The sequence below is a fragment of the Embiotoca jacksoni genome, unplaced genomic scaffold (genome assembly GCF_022577435.1).
Source record: "Embiotoca jacksoni isolate LCO1_2020_lvr unplaced genomic scaffold, fEmbJac1.0.p SCAF_14, whole genome shotgun sequence".
In the NCBI taxonomy this organism is placed as follows: Eukaryota; Metazoa; Chordata; class Actinopteri; family Embiotocidae; genus Embiotoca; species Embiotoca jacksoni.
The window spans coordinates 8,348,156-8,364,704 of NW_027185274.1; the positions used below are offsets into that span (position 1 = coordinate 8,348,156).

Here is a 16,549-nt window from a genome sequence, read left to right on the forward strand (position 1 = left end):
CTCACACAAATTATTTTAGTTTAAATATATTGTATTTTGAAAAGTTCAAGATCAAATCTTGAACTTTCAGTTTTAAATTCTAGTTTTCCATTTACTCATTTTCTTCGAATTAAAACTTTTGGCCTCGATCTGGCTCCATGAACACACAGTCCAGTCCGGGGGCCAAACCACAGCGCTGCACTGCCACCTACTGGCCAGAAGTTAGGGCAGACTTTTGAATAAATTCATTTTATAGACTTCCCTTTATTCTGTCACTGCTCTTAACCAGTTCATTTTGAGACAATCAATATAAAACAGATTTACACTCAAACAACTTAAACAAAACAAGAAATTGACGATACATTTTGTGTATTATTTACACACTGATATCAGTGCTCAACTGGAAACGTCCATTATCTCTCTGTCCTGTACAGGGTCACAGGGGGCCTGGAGCCCATCCCTGCAGACTTTGGGAGAAGTCGCCGGCTCATCACTGGGTCAACACAGAAAGACAGACCACCATTCACACTCAAATTCACACCTACAACCAATTTACAATCACTGATTAACATAACATGCATTTCTTTGGTCCGTGGGGGGAAAAAACCAGGAGAAAACCAACGCGGGCAAAGGGAGAACATGCCAACTCCACACTTCCAGGAGCCAGCCGAGGTATGAACCGAGAACATCCTTTAAAACACAACAATTCCTCGATATCACCTTTTTCTGCATTCATTTCCGTCTGAAAAGTATTTTATAGTTGTGCATATCGATCATGTTTACGCCGATACCGCTGCATCTAATATCTGATCGACAATACCGATATATCAGTCGGGCAATAGTAAAAAAAAAAAAAAAATACAAGTAAAAGTACAAATGAAAGCGCATCTACCTCAAAACTGTATGGTACTTAAGTACATGTAGGTACTGAGTTACTTTCCACCTCCGGTAGTATTACGACTTCTGCTGGTAAAGAAAGAGAAGAATCGGTACTTCTTGTCTACTTCTTTCCTCCACCAGCAAATTACATGCAATACAAATCAATTTAAATAAATTTAAAAAAAAAAAAACCCTGTAATATCCAAACTCTGCTCCGCACCTTTAAATGATCGTGAGGTACAAGGGAGCGTAAAAGTTGAGGAATTTTTTTTTTTTTTTTTTTTTTTTTTCCAATTATTGATTTCTCGCGTGAGTTGGAAGCGCGTGATCTTCTGCGCATCGAGAGCTGCAGGTAGTCCGCCATTGCTGTATGAAGAACTATCGGATCCGGCGCTCGGCTGTCAACAATAAACTTGCGGTGCTGGCAGGGACGAGGAGCTCCGAGGTCGAGAGGAATCTCGTCGGCTGCTCCGTCAACCAGTAGTCACCCTCCCTCCCCTCCTCCTCCTCCTCTCGTCCTCCTCTCCCCCCCCCCACCCCCCCACACCGGAGAACACTTTCATATGAACACAGAGCCCGCGGACGAGGCAACCATGTCCAATCTCAGCAAAGGCGGCACCAAGAAGGACACCAAAATGAGGATACGGGCCTTTCCTGTGAGTGCACGCCGGAGAAGGTGCTCTGTCTGCCCGGCGGGCGGCGACGTGACCGCCGTGGTCTGGAGGGGAGGGGAGGGGAGGGGAGAGGGGGAGCTAAGTGCTACTAGCAGGCTAACCCAGCTGAGCAGATATGACTTGGCTATCCGCGCACCAAGTGCAGCCGTCAAACGTCCGGTCGCCCCCCGTCGTCGGTCGGAGGGAGACTCCGTTATAATACGAACTCAAGTTATACATTTTATTAACGTTTTACCTGCTTTTAACTTCCCAGACCGTCAGCGAGCAGCTCGGATGGGTCGACGCGGCTAATGTTAGCTCTTAGCACCCACCTCCACCTCCTCCACCACCACCACCACCACCTCTCTCTCGACTTGACACTTGTTGTTTTGACCGCTTTGTGGCTTTCTTTAATACACGCACGGCGTCTTTTGTGTCTGAACTCAAGATGAGGCCGACTCGTACGCACATAAATTGCCGGCTGGACTTCCAGCTGCGTGCGGGGAGCAGACAGCCGCGTTACAGCAGCTCGAAACGGGGCTAACGAAAGACCGAGCAGCTAACCTGGTGGTGGTTGTTTATCTGTTGTCGTTTCAGAGGTGGAATTATGATTCCTCTCCTCGTCCACTCTTCTTTTTTATTTTTTAATCCCCAAATCATTAAAACTCCTCATCTATGAACTGACCTTTTTTTTTTATATTTATTTTTTTTATTCTGCATAAAACAGCAGCCTGGCTGCGGCTGACAAGAGGGTGTTATGCAGGTAGCCGATGGGTTGGAAACTCATCTCTGGCTCTTGAGTTTCTAGCTGTGTCATAGTGACAGCGAGCACCACAGCTTTCTCCTGTTAATTCAGTGAGGACCTGGACCTTCGTGAGCCTGTTGAACGTGGCCCAATCCTCCTGACAGCATCTTGACACGCATGTGTTTGGGCTTGTCTGCTGAGGAGTTCACAGTTAACACACCGAGGGTGGCATGAATTAAGTTTCTCTCTCTCCCCCCCTCTCTTCCCCAACATGTCTTTGACTGTTGTGAAGACCACAGACATGCTGAAGTGAGCCGCTTAGGTTTAAAGCTTTTAATTATAGGCTGGATTATTGATTTGTAGTTGCAATGTTGCACCGTTGCGTAGTAGTGTGCTGCACGAGCTCCACACATTTTTCACTCTCGTCTGTAGTTGAGCTGTCACGATCAGGACATTTTAGTTGACGATTATTTGTCAGCCGACTAATTATGATTCATGATTTGATTGTATGTTTCTAGTTGATTTTATGCCACTAGTTTAGTAAAAGCCTGATCGTAGTTTCGTATGCCTCGCGAGAAGGACGAGCTATTTATTGGTAGTAAACGCTGGAAAATATGAACAAGAATTATACTTCCGTTTGCCTTTTTGAAAACCAAAAGTTAACAGGGCAGCTATGATATGAATAACTGAACTGTAGAAAGTTTGTTACTGAAATATACGAAGAAATCAATGACAGGTAGCAATATCCGAAATAAACAATCTACTAAGGCGGCACTTACTGTCCACTTAGATGCCATTAAACCGTAGCAGATGAGCGGTGCACAATGTGATGATGTCATTGAAAGAGTGTCAGTCAAACCTCCAAAGGGTAGAAAACGCAGCGGAAGTTATCGGGAAAATATGACATTTCTGTTAGTTTCATGCAGCTGTGTTTATACATAGGAGGGGAAACCACGGTAATGATTATGCAAAGTAATTCCAATCAGGAGATTATGTAATATTTGTGGCATGCCCAGTCTATAGTGGCTGATAACTTACAAATCATTTCACCTGATTTTATTATTCATCAGGGAAAGCTTAGCAAAATGTAATTTTAAAGCTTGCAAAAGAAATAGTTACCCTTGTCAGTGTGCATGAATAACCACAAAGGATTCAACAGTTTTTGTCAGTTTAGTCACATTTGTAGTAGCCCACGCACTAGTATGCGCGTGTAAACTATCCCTTACATATTTAATACTAATAGATTCGTATGTATAACGACAGTATATAGATATAGAGTTCACATTTTCCTAATAGAGCTGGTGCCTCTCTCTGGAGCGACTTAGGGGGTTGTTCAGACACAGATTATTCCCCCTCAAGCCCATTTCGGAGAGAGATGGCAGAAATTGAATGTCACGCCTTTGCCCTTTAGGAGATAGACCGTCTAACCACTGTACCAATCATTTATTGGGTTAATTGGGTTTGAAGTAAGATGTCGAGAGAGACAGCGAGAGGAAGACAGGATTCAACCTAATCTAAATGCGCCAACCTCACCAAAGGTACTTTACCAACATACCAGAGATATCAGCTCAGGATTTGCAGAGAAACTGTTGATACACAAAACACAGTAGGGGAGAAAAAAAAAAAAAGAAGCATTAAATAGGTGTATCCCCTCAGGAAGCCATAGTGATTATATTGCACTTTGGGGGTTTGTGTTGAACACAGCTGGAGTGAAAATAAGCTGACGCGATAACAGAGCTCCTTGGAGCTGTTAACGTAGCTGTCATGTGAGGTCCTTTTTGATGTATGTCAGGTCTTTTGCCGTAAATAATTCTTCCAGACGCAGCTTTCTTTCTCCCCTCCGTCATGTCCTGTGATCAGCAGACTCTAACAACATCCATAACTTCTGTACTTTTAAAGCATATGGTTGGTGGAGGTTTTAAGGTTCACAGCAGGGGAGAAATGATCAATTAAGAATTCCCCTCGCTGGCATATGTTCTCGTAAAATACGTTCACAGATGTTTGAACAGACAGCAAAAATGTGGGATCTTGTTGATTTGGCTGAAAAAACTGGCACCTTAGTTATAAAACTACCTTCTGACTGGCTCATTGCAAAGTAAATAATCAACTATTCTGCACCCACATGACCAGTGCAGAAAGAATCGGAGCACAAAAGTGCACAGTGGTGAGAGTCTGTTTGTATCGGGACACTTTATTTGGGTGTTAGGGTTTTTAATAAGCGTTGACACTAATAATCATATGGGATGATCATCCTATTCAACTGATTGCTGGCTACCTTTTGCAGATGACGATGGATGAGAAGTACGTCAACAATATCTGGGACCTCCTGAAGAATGCCATCCAGGAGATTCAGAGGAAGAACAACAGCGGCCTGAGCTTTGAGGAACTTTACCGTAACGCCTACACCATGGTGCTCCACAAACATGGAGAGAAGCTGTACACGGGCCTGCGGGAAGTCGTTACTGAACACCTTATCAACAAAGTAAGAGCCACACAGATCCGAGGCGAACACAGTTGCAGAGTGAGGCTGAAAGTCAAGTGATGACAGATCGAATGAAACATTTACTCGTGTATTTGACTTCGCTCATTCAAGTGTGTCACGCATACGAGTACAAACTTACTTTAACATTGAATGGAGTTGTACGAACATCTAGGCCCAAGTCTACACACAATAACACTGAAACTATTTTTGATCTGTTGTGCCAACAAGAGACCTGATCTCGGACAATGGTAGGAAAATCTAAATTTAATCAGACCTACAGATTGAATTTTAAGCTAACTGCTTAGTCTGTTTGTTGCCAAACAGCATCTGGCATCGGCTTTATACGAAAATTCATCGTACTGCTTGTTTTTTTATTCTATTCAAAACAAACGTACCAAAGTAGAAGCTGTTTCCATTTGGGAGCAGCCTCGTGAGGGTGAGTGAGCGTACAATTAAGTTGGAAAAAGGAAGAATTCTATTTCACAGGTTACTACTCAGGTCTTTTATAGTGGCTGATTTGTAAAATCCTTCACTCGTACCTTCTTTTGACCAGTTCTTCATTCCTGTGGCTGGCGAGAAAGTGTTTTTTTTTGTTTTTGTTTTTTTAATATCGCCTTGACTGAGGACAATTTTCTCAAATTAGAAATTTAGCTTGATGTTTTTTACCTGGAGAAACCCATTTAAATTAACTAGCTGAAATGGCAAATGTTGATGAATTGGATTGTTCTAAGCAGCCTTGGGAAAAAAAAAGCACAAAAGGAGGGCATGCCAAAATTAGTCAAAATACCTGCTAATAAATTACAAAAGCACTCAATGAATGCCAAGCTGTCAGTTGTTTTCGAAAGCATGTAATTAGGAATAAATTAAGTTTGTCCATGATATGTTTAGTGAGTGCTGCTGTGCAGATACCCAGTGAGCAATATTTAAGGAGGCTGCAGTTGAATACCAGCCAGATGGTTTTACAGCTTAATTAAATGCACATTCAGAACTTGGCAGGCTCTGTAAATTAGCAGTCAGGGAATGTCAACAACTTTGTAGATCAAAGAAGAGAGATCTGACACCTGAGTGGGTTTTTATTATCTAATAATGAGCCAAGTATCAGTTTGAAAGAAAGACAGTTGTAATGGTTCGGATGCGTCTTGAAAATCCACACGTTATTCTCAGTTCAACAAAACTGCAGATGGACTGTAAGGTTATTTTAATGCAGCAGTCCGTCCACATCACAGTGTGGTTTGATAGATAATGTTTGGCCTAACAATTGCTGCCATTAAAATTGATTAACAGAAGGACTTGGATATGTGAAATGTCTTTGAACAGTGACACGCTGTAATCTAGACAAGGGCTGAAGAAGAGCTAACAATCTGTTGGTAACCCTGCATGTCAGCTCAAACACAGCCAAACTTTTTTTTCTTTTTTTTTTTTCAACAAACATTTCAGTTTTTTTAAGATTAATGGAGTTTTTCTGGTGTTGCCTCTGTGACTCCAAAACCATGGCTGTGACCGTGACTCTGTAATGTCTCATCAGAAACCAACCGATTAAATCACACCTTAATTCTTGACAGTGTTGTATCGCATCTTTCAAAATAGCCTTTTGTTAGTTTAATATTTTGATCTGTAATATACGCATTGTTTAATATGATGGAGTAACGGCTTCCTTTTATTAGCACCAAGCCGTAATAGTAGCCTCATAAGCCTCAGATTGAAGGTTGATCTCATGTAACATTAAGAGCAGAGGCGATTATTCATTATCTCTGCCCAGGAGGAGAAGAAAGGGGAGGTCGGTGTGCCCTTAAGAATCCTATTCTACAGAGACGTTTGGTTTACAGTGCTGAGTCACACTGCAGTGTGATTATTATCAAGCTGTTGTATGCCTGACTAGTAGAGAGGAGGTCTCATGAATACAGCAAAGTAAGTTAAAATAAAAGCCTGCACGAACAAGAAATCACAAGGATGGGTGCCAGCTGGATTCAGAAGCATTTTTCTCTGCAGAAAAACTGCAGAATGTCCTCATGAATATGTGTTACTCTCTCGCCCAAAGGTACGAGAAGATGTCCTCAACTCTCTAAACAATAACTTCCTACAAACCCTAAATCAGGCCTGGAACGACCACCAGACAGCAATGGTGATGATCAGAGACATCCTGATGTATATGGTGAGTGACTTCCAGAAACTGAAGACAAAGGTCGGGAAGTAACACTGAAACCGAACTGTCAGGCCGCGTAATCATGCAGCACACAAAGAGCCGAGGAGTTTCACTTTATGCATTTTTCTTCTTTTAAAATTATGACACAAACACATTTAAGCGCGGGAACAACACCGGCAGTAACTTTGAAAATGCATGTTGTCCCAGACAATAATCCTCTTTCTGTGAATTTGTGCCACAGGACCGGGTGTACGTACAGCAGAACAATGTAGAGAATGTCTACAACCTGGGTCTGATCATCTTTAGGGATCAGGTGGTCCGCTATGGCTGCATCAGAGACCACCTCCGCCAGACCCTGCTGGACATGATCGCACGCGAGAGGAAGGGCGAGGTGGTGGACAGGTAGCCAGAAGTCAAAGACACGATTTACTGCATGGTTACCTTTTTATAAATGATCTGGGGGTTTTTTTGTGTTGTTTTTTTTTTAGTTTCAGTCTGAAAAATTGGAAAGAAAATGAAAGTCACATCTTAAGTATTTTAAAGACGTATATAATATAAAATCATCGAACAGAGGTGGACAGAGCGAATTGCTTTTGATATGAGGAATAAAAGAGCTGTCAAATACATTTTCTGCATTTACACCCACTTGGATTTTTTTTTTTAACGCCTCTGACATTTTAAAACCATTGATTTTTTCCAAGACTCATGCACTGTGGAGTTTTTCAACGAATGAATAATAATAAGTTAGTTGGCAGCTATAATAAGTTTGAAATAAGCGCCCACCTAAGATATTTTTTTTTATTTGTTCTTGTTTTTGTTTTTTTTCTGAAAAAGAAAAAAGATTTTCTTTTGCATTACTCGCTGTGCTTTTAACATGCGGTCTGCTTCTCTTCTCCTCCAGGGGAGCCATTAGAAACGCCTGCCAGATGTTAATGATCCTCGGCCTTGAGGGGAGATCTGTTTATGAAGAAGACTTTGAAGCACCCTTCTTAGAAATGTCCGCAGAATTTTTCCAGGTTCGGGACAGATTTTAATTCCACTGATTGCTCATTGTTTATCTGTATTTGTTGCTGCTTTGGCAACGTCTTCCCTTCCTGGGGGAACTATATAACGAAAATAGTGAAATGGATAAAACGGTTTAAATACTGGTGATTCTCAAAACGTCTTTGTTTCTTGTTTTCGTTTAGATGGAGAGCCAAAAGTTCCTTGCAGAAAACAGTGCCAGTGTGTACATAAAGAAGGTAGAGGCCAGGATTAATGAGGAGATTGAGCGGGTAATGCACTGCCTGGATAAATCCACAGAGGAGCCCATCGTCAAGGTGGTGGAACGCGAGCTCATCTCCAAACACATGAAGACCATCGTAGAGATGGAGAACTCAGGCCTGGTCCACATGCTCAAAAACGGCAAAACAGACGGTAAGTGTTCGGTCTTATTCACTCACACTTGATGTCGTCAGTGTTTGTAGTCGGTCATTATTTGTTAGAAAAGAAATCCACACGTCACAGTGAAAGCTCAGAACATTCTTCATATAACAGAGAAATGGAAACACCAACACTCTTGAATAAACAATGTATTTGTCACTTGCAGGATGTGTTGTTATTGGATCAGTGATACAATCTCGCTGTGTTCCCCTTGTTCATGTCACAAACAATCGTACCTGAGCAATTCAAGGTTGATTTGATTTCAGTGAAACTGGGAATGCAGTGCCAGAAAATATTTCAGTTCACTCTGTGCAAATACGCCTACTCTTCAGAACATCCTCAGTCCTTTTGTGGTTGGTAGAAATGGATTTCTGATATGTGTGTTCATGCATGTCCCTTCACAGATTTGGCATGCATGTACAAGCTGTTCAGCAGGGTTCCCAATGGGCTGAAGACCATGTGTGAGTGCATGAGCTCATACCTGCGGGAGCAAGGCAAGGCTCTCGTGTCAGAGGAGGGAGAAGGAAAAAACCCTGTAGACTATATCCAGGTACGACGATGGTTAATCAGGACACGCCGCAGTTATTGGTCTTTTTTTTTTGTCAATCTGCACAAACTTTATTTGAAGTTTTCAATGAATTTTCCTCAGTAAGATAATACACTGCTCAGATGATGTTGTTGTAGGTGGCTAAGAGAGATACATGCACCGGTCCCAACATGAAACCTTGTTTGGAGTAATCAGGCTCAGTACACTTCAGCACACCATTGCGTGAGGACCACAAGGCATTTTCATAACCTCCCAGCAGAGTATAAGCGCTCCATGTTTATGGCCACAAACCATTATGGTCTCTGCCATCAACCTCACCGAGTCATTGCACTTTACTCGTTAACATGTGAGGAGACGAAGCGACTCGAGACGAAGCTTTGAAGCTCAGCTTTTAGTACTGAATTTCTTGTCTGAAATAATCTTGGTGAGTTCTGTTCATAGGTTCTTACTCTCATCTAACAGACAGCAGCCTCCATGTTTTTTTGATCAGATCAGCTCTCCTTTGCACCCTGACATTTTTCTGATGAGGTCAGCTTTCCTCTGCTGTAACTGCTGTAATTACTGTGTTAAGCTACCGCTAATGCGAACAGCTGCTGTATCATTCCTCTTCGATCTCGTCTCCCTGCCCCCTTGCTGCAGGGTTTGCTCGACCTGAAGACCCGTTTCGACCGTTTCCTGCAGGAGTCCTTCAACAATGACCGACTCTTCAAACAAACTATTGCTGGCGATTTTGAGTACTTCCTCAACCTCAACTCGCGCTCGCCTGAATACCTCTCACTCTTCATTGATGATAAACTGAAGAAGGGAGTAAAAGGGGTGAGCCCTCTAATGGACCTACTCTGTCATTTTAAAACACACAGACAGATGTTACTGACCTCCTTATTAATAATGGATTACTACACTGCCGTCTAAAACCCTTTTGGTTTCATGGATTACATGTCATCTAAACATATGTCATTATCTCATGTTGAGAGTTGAAGAATTCCAGATTTGTTAAAGGTGTGGGTTTCTGTTTTCTTCTAGGTTTTACTTAAATTTGGCATAGCTCCATCTTTTGTATTTGTTATTACTGCATCAAATTAGGAAATATTTGTAATAATTTTTCATGTGTAATTCAATTCAGTAGGTTGTGTTGCATATCAAAAATTCTGGTGAGAGTAAGTCGCGAAGTCTATCCCTGACTATGATGGGTATATCTTGACCCTGTGTCTTGTTTATTTCGTCCAGCTGACAGAGCAGGAGGTCGAGTCCATACTGGACAAGGCCATGGTGCTCTTCCGCTTCATGCAGGAGAAGGACGTGTTTGAGAGGTACTACAAGCAGCACCTGGCTCGCAGGCTGCTCACCAACAAGAGCGTCTCTGATGACTCTGAAAAGAACATGATCTCTAAGCTAAAGGTGAGTGGGCGTTTGCGCTCATCAAGTTACACTCTCTGGAGTCTGGAGGAAGAAACTTCTTCAGCCTTGTAGTCAAGCTTTAGTGATTTTATGCAAATCACATCACTATGAAGTTTTCTCTGAATCAGCTGTAAAAGAAGTCATTTATTTGTGGAGACACCGCCTGTGCTCAAGTTGATCTTTAATCAATGTCTTGGTGAATTAAAAGGTTAGGAGAGAAGTCTGCTTACTGTATCCACCTGCCACTGTTTGTTGAGCACCATATGAGTTATGATTTACCCTAAATGGCTTTGGATTAGTCAATGAAATCCTTCTTCTGGTCTTTCTTTGCTCAGACTGAGTGTGGCTGTCAGTTCACCTCTAAACTGGAGGGCATGTTCCGGGACATGAGCATCTCCAACACCACCATGGACGAGTTTAGACAACATCTACAGACGACTGGGGTGAGGATGCGCCACATGTCTCAAACCATTCTGTCAAAACAATGAGCTGATTTGCTACCTCTAAACAGTACATGGCTGCTTGACTGACTGAACATTGCTGCGCTGCTCAGTTACATCAAGACAATTACGCGCCTAACTATCCGTGTCCTGGATGTACTTGGTGCTAGCTTCTGGCTTGCGCTGTGCTTTCACAGAGCTTTTTGACACCAGAGTGTCTGTAACTCTTATTTGGTTGCCATTATAGTTGGTTCAAGCAAGTGTCATTCATATTAAGCGCATGTTGGTTACATTCATTAAGTGAGTACAAAACATAAATCTGAATAATTATTTGTATTTTTGTGTGGATGCAACATATTTGTCCGTTTCGGATAAACGGTCTAAGATGTGTCTTTTTTTTGTGTCATTTACCTTCAGGTTACACTGATAACAACTTGTCCACAATAGCACTAAGCTACAGGATGTATTTGCATCAGCGTAGACGGAAGCCTGACCGAACATCTCGTGTTTTTTCGAACTTTAGGTGTCACTCGGAGGAGTGGATCTCACTGTGAGAGTCCTGACAACAGGATACTGGCCAACGCAATCAGCAACACCCAAGTGCAATATCCCCCCTTCACCACGACATGCATTTGAAGTGTTTAGAAGGTTTGTCATCTGGACACTTTAATCACAAAATGAGTTTATTGCTTACATGTGCGAATGGTTTTATGTCTGCACTTTGTTTTGTCAATGTTGTCTCTGTGTGATCCAAAAGGAGGAGTGTAACTAAGCCACTCTTTATGTTTTGTTACAAGTGTAAGCTGAACAGAGTAACAACTCTATTTCCTGAAGATATAAGCTCACCTTTATTTCTAGAAAGTGACAAAGTCACGCTGCGGTCTGTTGTAGAAATGACCAACACCCAAGTTAGATTAGTTGTGGTGCGTTGACTGTTTTCGGAGGTTAATCTGGTATAACTTCTGGTTTGCAGGTTTTACCTTGGTAAGCACAGCGGGAGACAACTCACCCTGCAGCACCATATGGGTTCTGCAGATCTAAATGCCACCTTCTACGGCCCCCTCAAAAAGGTGTGTGAAACCTTTGAAGGGGAGTTTCAGCACTTTTCAACCTAGTGGATGCCTTTGATGCCTTGAAGCGGTTCATTTTTCTGTTTTACGATGACAAACTGGAGCATTTATAGTTCAAGTGTAACAGGATTGTACATTGAAAAATAACAAGGTGACCAGGTATCAGTTTTGAGGCTTTGTTTTGCTACTCTGATTTTCTATAAGAAACGTTTTGCAAACGCTGAAACACCTTTTAACGTAGACATAACACAATCATAATAATAATAATAATAATAATAATAATAGATCCAACTAAATGTGAAGAATATTATTTCTCAATTTCAGTTGGGATTATTTTCTCGTGAAAATGCACATCATTCGAGCAAAGAGGAAGCCTACTGTTTTGTGGACTTTGAGTAACAACAGCATATTCATTTTGTAAAAGAGGATTTTGAGTCACACTTTCAGATTCTGATCTTTCATCCAAACTCATCAACAGGAGGATGGATCAGAGGTTGTAGTGGGAGGGGCCCAGGTGACAGGCTCCAACACCAGAAAGCACATCCTGCAGGTGTCCACCTTCCAGATGACCATCCTCATGCTTTTCAACAACAGAGATAAATCCACCTTTGAGGTACGCAACGTAATTCCCCACAGTCCACGCAATCTGATCGTGTGTTCTGATGCCCCACGTCACAAAAACAGTCAGCCAGAGCAAGAAACACAACGTGTGTTGGTTTAAGTGGACACTTACAGCAGGGAAATGTTATTCAAAGACAAGTTTCAGACTGTGGCCTCTGTAATGTCTTGGTTATTGTTTTATCATGACCCCAAACTTGATCTCTTAGGAGATCCAGCAGGAGACGGACATCCCAGAGCGGGAGCTGGTGCGAGCACTGCAGTCTCTGGCCTGTGGGAAACCCACTCAGAGAGTTCTCACCAAGGAACCCAAGTCCAAGGAGATCGAAAATGGCCACGTGTTTACAGTTAATGACCAGTTTACCTCCAAACTGCACCGTGTCAAAATCCAGACAGGTACACAAAATCATCAAGTTTATATGATGAATGAAGGAAAACCTAATGTTATATTTGTGGTGCTATCTGGAGATAATGATACACAAAACCCTTGTGAGGAAGAGAGTTTTATTGTTTCAAAATATAAACGTCTGATGAATCAGTCAATGAACTTCAGTCTTTATCAGTTGGCTGTGTGATTGAGGCACTTTCTATCAGAGGTGGTGGTCAGATATTAACTCTCAATCAAAGCTGCATTTAGTTATGAGGAAAAAAGTGCTTTTTCTTTTGTCTCACTTTGGGTGCTGGAGTAGATTTTCGCTCTGTCTTTTGTGCGCTTGTTCACTGTTTTCTGTGATAACAAGCTGCACCTGGATTATAGTTACAGTTTGTCTTGCGTATTTTGTTTCAGGACCTTAACCTACCTACTCGTGTGTCTACGCTAAACAAGATACAACTTGGACTAGATTTTTACTCAAGTTAAAACATTTTCAATCAGAAACTCGACAGAGGCGTCTACTGTTTATTCCAGTAAATCTGCAAACTCGCCACTAAATGCCAGTAAATCCTCTACGCTGCTCGTTTTAAGCCTTAGAACCCAAATGGACACAAATTGCGTCCAAATTCCCCACAACTTCCTCTCGGTTGAATTTCACAGCGAGTATTCATCACAGGTAGATGCCATGCGTACCCTATGAAATTGCACGAAGCGCTTTCCAGAAATACCGTTGCAGAGAGGGTTTAAGTTGAAGTTGCGTCGTTGTGACACACCGTCCTTCTCCCCTCCCGCTAATCTTAATTGAATAATTACCAAAGTCCCGATCACTTCACAACGTGCTGTACATCAAAATAAACATCAGAACTTACCCTTCTGATGATACCTGCCGTTTCTCTGTACGACAAGCTCACCTCTACTGTCTCAAACATAGGGCTAATATTACATCCTGCTCTGTATGAAAAAAAAAAAAAACCAAAAAGTTGTTCATGAAATTAGATTTCCTTCAGGTACTGAACACGTATTTTTTTGTGTAATTGCTGAGTCATACAGTGTCCCAGAAACATGGCTTAGATATTGCCAGATTCTAGACAAACTCCTCTACACAACTATAAAAAGATATCTCTACTTGCAATACTTTATGGTGAGATACATGTAAAAACATAACAATTTCATGACTTTTCTTTTTTCCTTGATTATAAAGGCTAATATGAAAAAAAATCTCGAACTATTGTCAAATTAAATGATGAAAGATCTGGATAGGCCATACTGTCCTGAAAATAACAGGACATATTAGGAATGGTTAGCCCCTACTATGACCAAGATGTGAGCTTCCAAGTGAAGTCAGTGAAATTATCCTGAAAGTAGGCTGGGGTTCAAAGGGTTAAAGGTCAGGAAAAGTTGGAGATAATTACTATTTAAAGTAAATATTACAGTATTTTTGATATCATGTTATGGTATACTCTTCCTGTATTTAGCAGAGGTGTAATAGGTCCACTGTTCAACTGCCACCTGACTCATGTCAGACATGCTGCAACTACTGTTTATCACCACCGGGGGCGACCAAAGAGAATACAATGGAGATATTCGAGTCTGCTACTTTAAATCAATTATTTGGGGGAAAAGCATGTACTTTAATCACACTACTTGTCTCTGCCATTTATTTGCCTTTGCCGTGCATCTCCTAGTGGCTGCCAAACAGGGGGAGTCGGATCCAGAGAGGAAGGAGACGCGACAGAAAGTGGACGACGACAGGAAGCACGAGATTGAAGCTGCTATTGTTCGCATCATGAAGTCCAGAAAGAAGATGCAGCACAATGTCCTAGTAGCAGAGGTCAGTCAGCCGAAATGGTTCCTGTGATTTTAAATGGCAGCTAGAATTTCAAAAAGGTTAAGAAGATAGTTGTAATAAACTAGACTATATTTTTTGGGCCTCCTCATTTTTTCACGGTGGACGTTAGGACATTTTCTTCCCCTCAGTGGAAAATGATGTGATGCACACAAATGGAGACGTCTTGTCTCACCTCTTGTTTTTCAAAAGTTGAAATGAAAGTTTTGCATAACGGACTTTCTCTAACTTAAACATTAAAAACTACGGAATGGACATGATTTTCGAATAGTTGAATATTCAAAATATATGACGGTGCTGTTTTTCGGTAAATGAACGGTGAAAGAAGAAGCTCTGAAAAATGACAGGATATTGAAGGATGCAGCGTTCTGTACTGATTACTGTGTTTTGTGTCTCGTGTCTCCACAGGTCACACAGCAGTTGCGAGCACGATTCCTTCCTAGTCCTGTAGTTATCAAGAAACGCATTGAAGGACTCATTGAGAGGGAATATTTGGCAAGAACACCGGAGGACCGCAAAGTGTACACTTATGTAGCATAAAACAAGTGAATTCTATGAAAGCTAGCATCCAGTTGAGAAAAACTGAGGGCCTTGTTTTTTTTGTGGACTGCTATGTGTTTGAATGAACTTGGAAGTGCTTTCATCATTGATTCTGGGAAACACTGGGAAGCTTAACTTTTTCTTCCATAAAAATGTGTAAAAAAAAAAAAAAAAAAAAAAATGCAAAAGGTGGCGAAGTTTTCTAGCAATATTAGATTTCTTCTGCAGAGAGAAGTGAACGGAGGGGATCTAGTTTTGTATAAAATCATGTTTCTTGTGGCCTTTGGAGAGAACTGGGTGAGCCTGTTTGCCAATTACTACATGCTGTCCAGAGCGAGTGTAGACATGTTAAAGCAAACACGTGGCTACATGGAGACCATGAAAACATTTGAACTCACTCCCCCTGTTTTTAAATGTTGATGTCGATGTGTTATGTTTGTGTTTCGTGGCACAATAATGGCTGTACAGGTTGACGGACAGTCTCGGCCTTTTCCTCACGGAGGATTTTTACATTTAAAGAAGAGGACAAAGTGTTAACTGGTACAGACCTGGTTTACAACAGCAGCAAAATACATTTTGAGTACTTGAGAAAACATGAAGAGTGCTTAATTTATGTTGCAAAATATGGTTTTCGGGGTTGTTTTAATGTCTGATATGAATTCAGTGTACCTCACTTCACAGCTGAAATATTTAATGCCATTTTTAGTCATTTAGCCAGGTCTGTACTAGTGTTTAGTCAGATCAAGGGCTGTTGCTTCACAGCATGCTTTTATCTAACGGATCGATCAGGGGAATAAGACAAACACAAAACTCCAGAAATAGTGTTTGGTCTCACATTTTTCACTTAAGGCCTGCTGTACTGATCGGCCAAAAAAAAAGATCTCCTCTCTTTGAATGGAAGGCTCCATGTGGTGCAGGCTTCAAAGAGGATATATATTTTTTTTGTTATTCTTGACTGCATTTTGAACGGGCGGAACCAGTCTAGCACCATGTTCTAATGTGTACAAATTGTAAGATAATTATTGTACTCACTGCGAAGGTGGATTGTACAGGGCCTTGTTTTCATCATATTAAATGTAGAATAAAAAAAACAAGGAAGGGGTGTTTTTTTTTTTTTTTCTTTCATGAAAAGGCCTCGCAAGCATGAGAAATACTTGCCTCTCCAACCATAATTGAAGCTTAATTTAAATGGTTAGCCACAGTCAAATTCTCTGTTCACTAGAGGAGTTTGGCAGCCACATTGTTTACAACAGTATTGTGAGCTTTACGTGCAACTATTTTCCATTCGTCTTAATCTTCATGATAAAATTTTAATTATTTATTTCTACTGTGCTGTTGTAGGGAGATGTAGGTCCCACTGGTCATTTTGCAGGATGTAGTTTGTGTTGCTGTTGAATCGTATTGTGTCATACTG

The 16,549-nt window shown here is 41.4% G+C and overlaps 1 protein-coding gene across 2 annotated transcripts; it reads left to right on the top strand.

Annotated features, from left to right (window-relative positions):
• The first annotated feature begins 1,204 nt into the window (after positions 1 to 1,204).
• Positions 1,205 to 16,229, top strand: cul3b (cullin 3b). 2 transcript variants are annotated; one of them, XM_069147817.1, is made up of 16 exons: positions 1,205 to 1,514; positions 4,541 to 4,738; positions 6,777 to 6,890; positions 7,123 to 7,283; positions 7,783 to 7,897; positions 8,069 to 8,297; positions 8,708 to 8,853; positions 9,490 to 9,666; positions 10,078 to 10,248; positions 10,584 to 10,691; positions 11,212 to 11,336; positions 11,662 to 11,758; positions 12,237 to 12,371; positions 12,586 to 12,772; positions 14,435 to 14,580; positions 15,004 to 16,229. In XM_069147817.1, exons 1-16 carry the CDS (start codon positions 1,422 to 1,424, stop codon positions 15,133 to 15,135), a joined length of 2,334 nt encoding a protein of 777 aa, XP_069003918.1. In that variant the 5' UTR covers positions 1,205 to 1,421; the 3' UTR covers positions 15,136 to 16,229. The 2 variants fall into 2 exon arrangements, with proteins under 2 accessions (XP_069003918.1, XP_069003919.1); XM_069147818.1 differs by lacking the exon at positions 1,205 to 1,514 and adding an exon at positions 2,548 to 2,565.
• The last annotated feature ends 320 nt before the right edge of the window (positions 16,230 to 16,549 follow it).

What these genes read in the sequence shown, in the direction of transcription:
- cul3b (XM_069147817.1), top strand. Translation starts at nt 1,422, where the DNA reads ATGAACACAGAGCCCGCGGACGAGGCAACCATGTCCAATCTCAGCAAA. An exon ending in CTGAACACCTTATCAACAAA is followed by an intron (nt 4,739 to 6,776) that starts GTAAGAGCCACA and finishes TCTCGCCCAAAG; the next exon opens with GTACGAGAAGATGTCCTCAA. An exon ending in AACATCTACAGACGACTGGG is followed by an intron (nt 10,692 to 11,211) that starts GTGAGGATGCGC and finishes TTCGAACTTTAG; the next exon opens with GTGTCACTCGGAGGAGTGGA.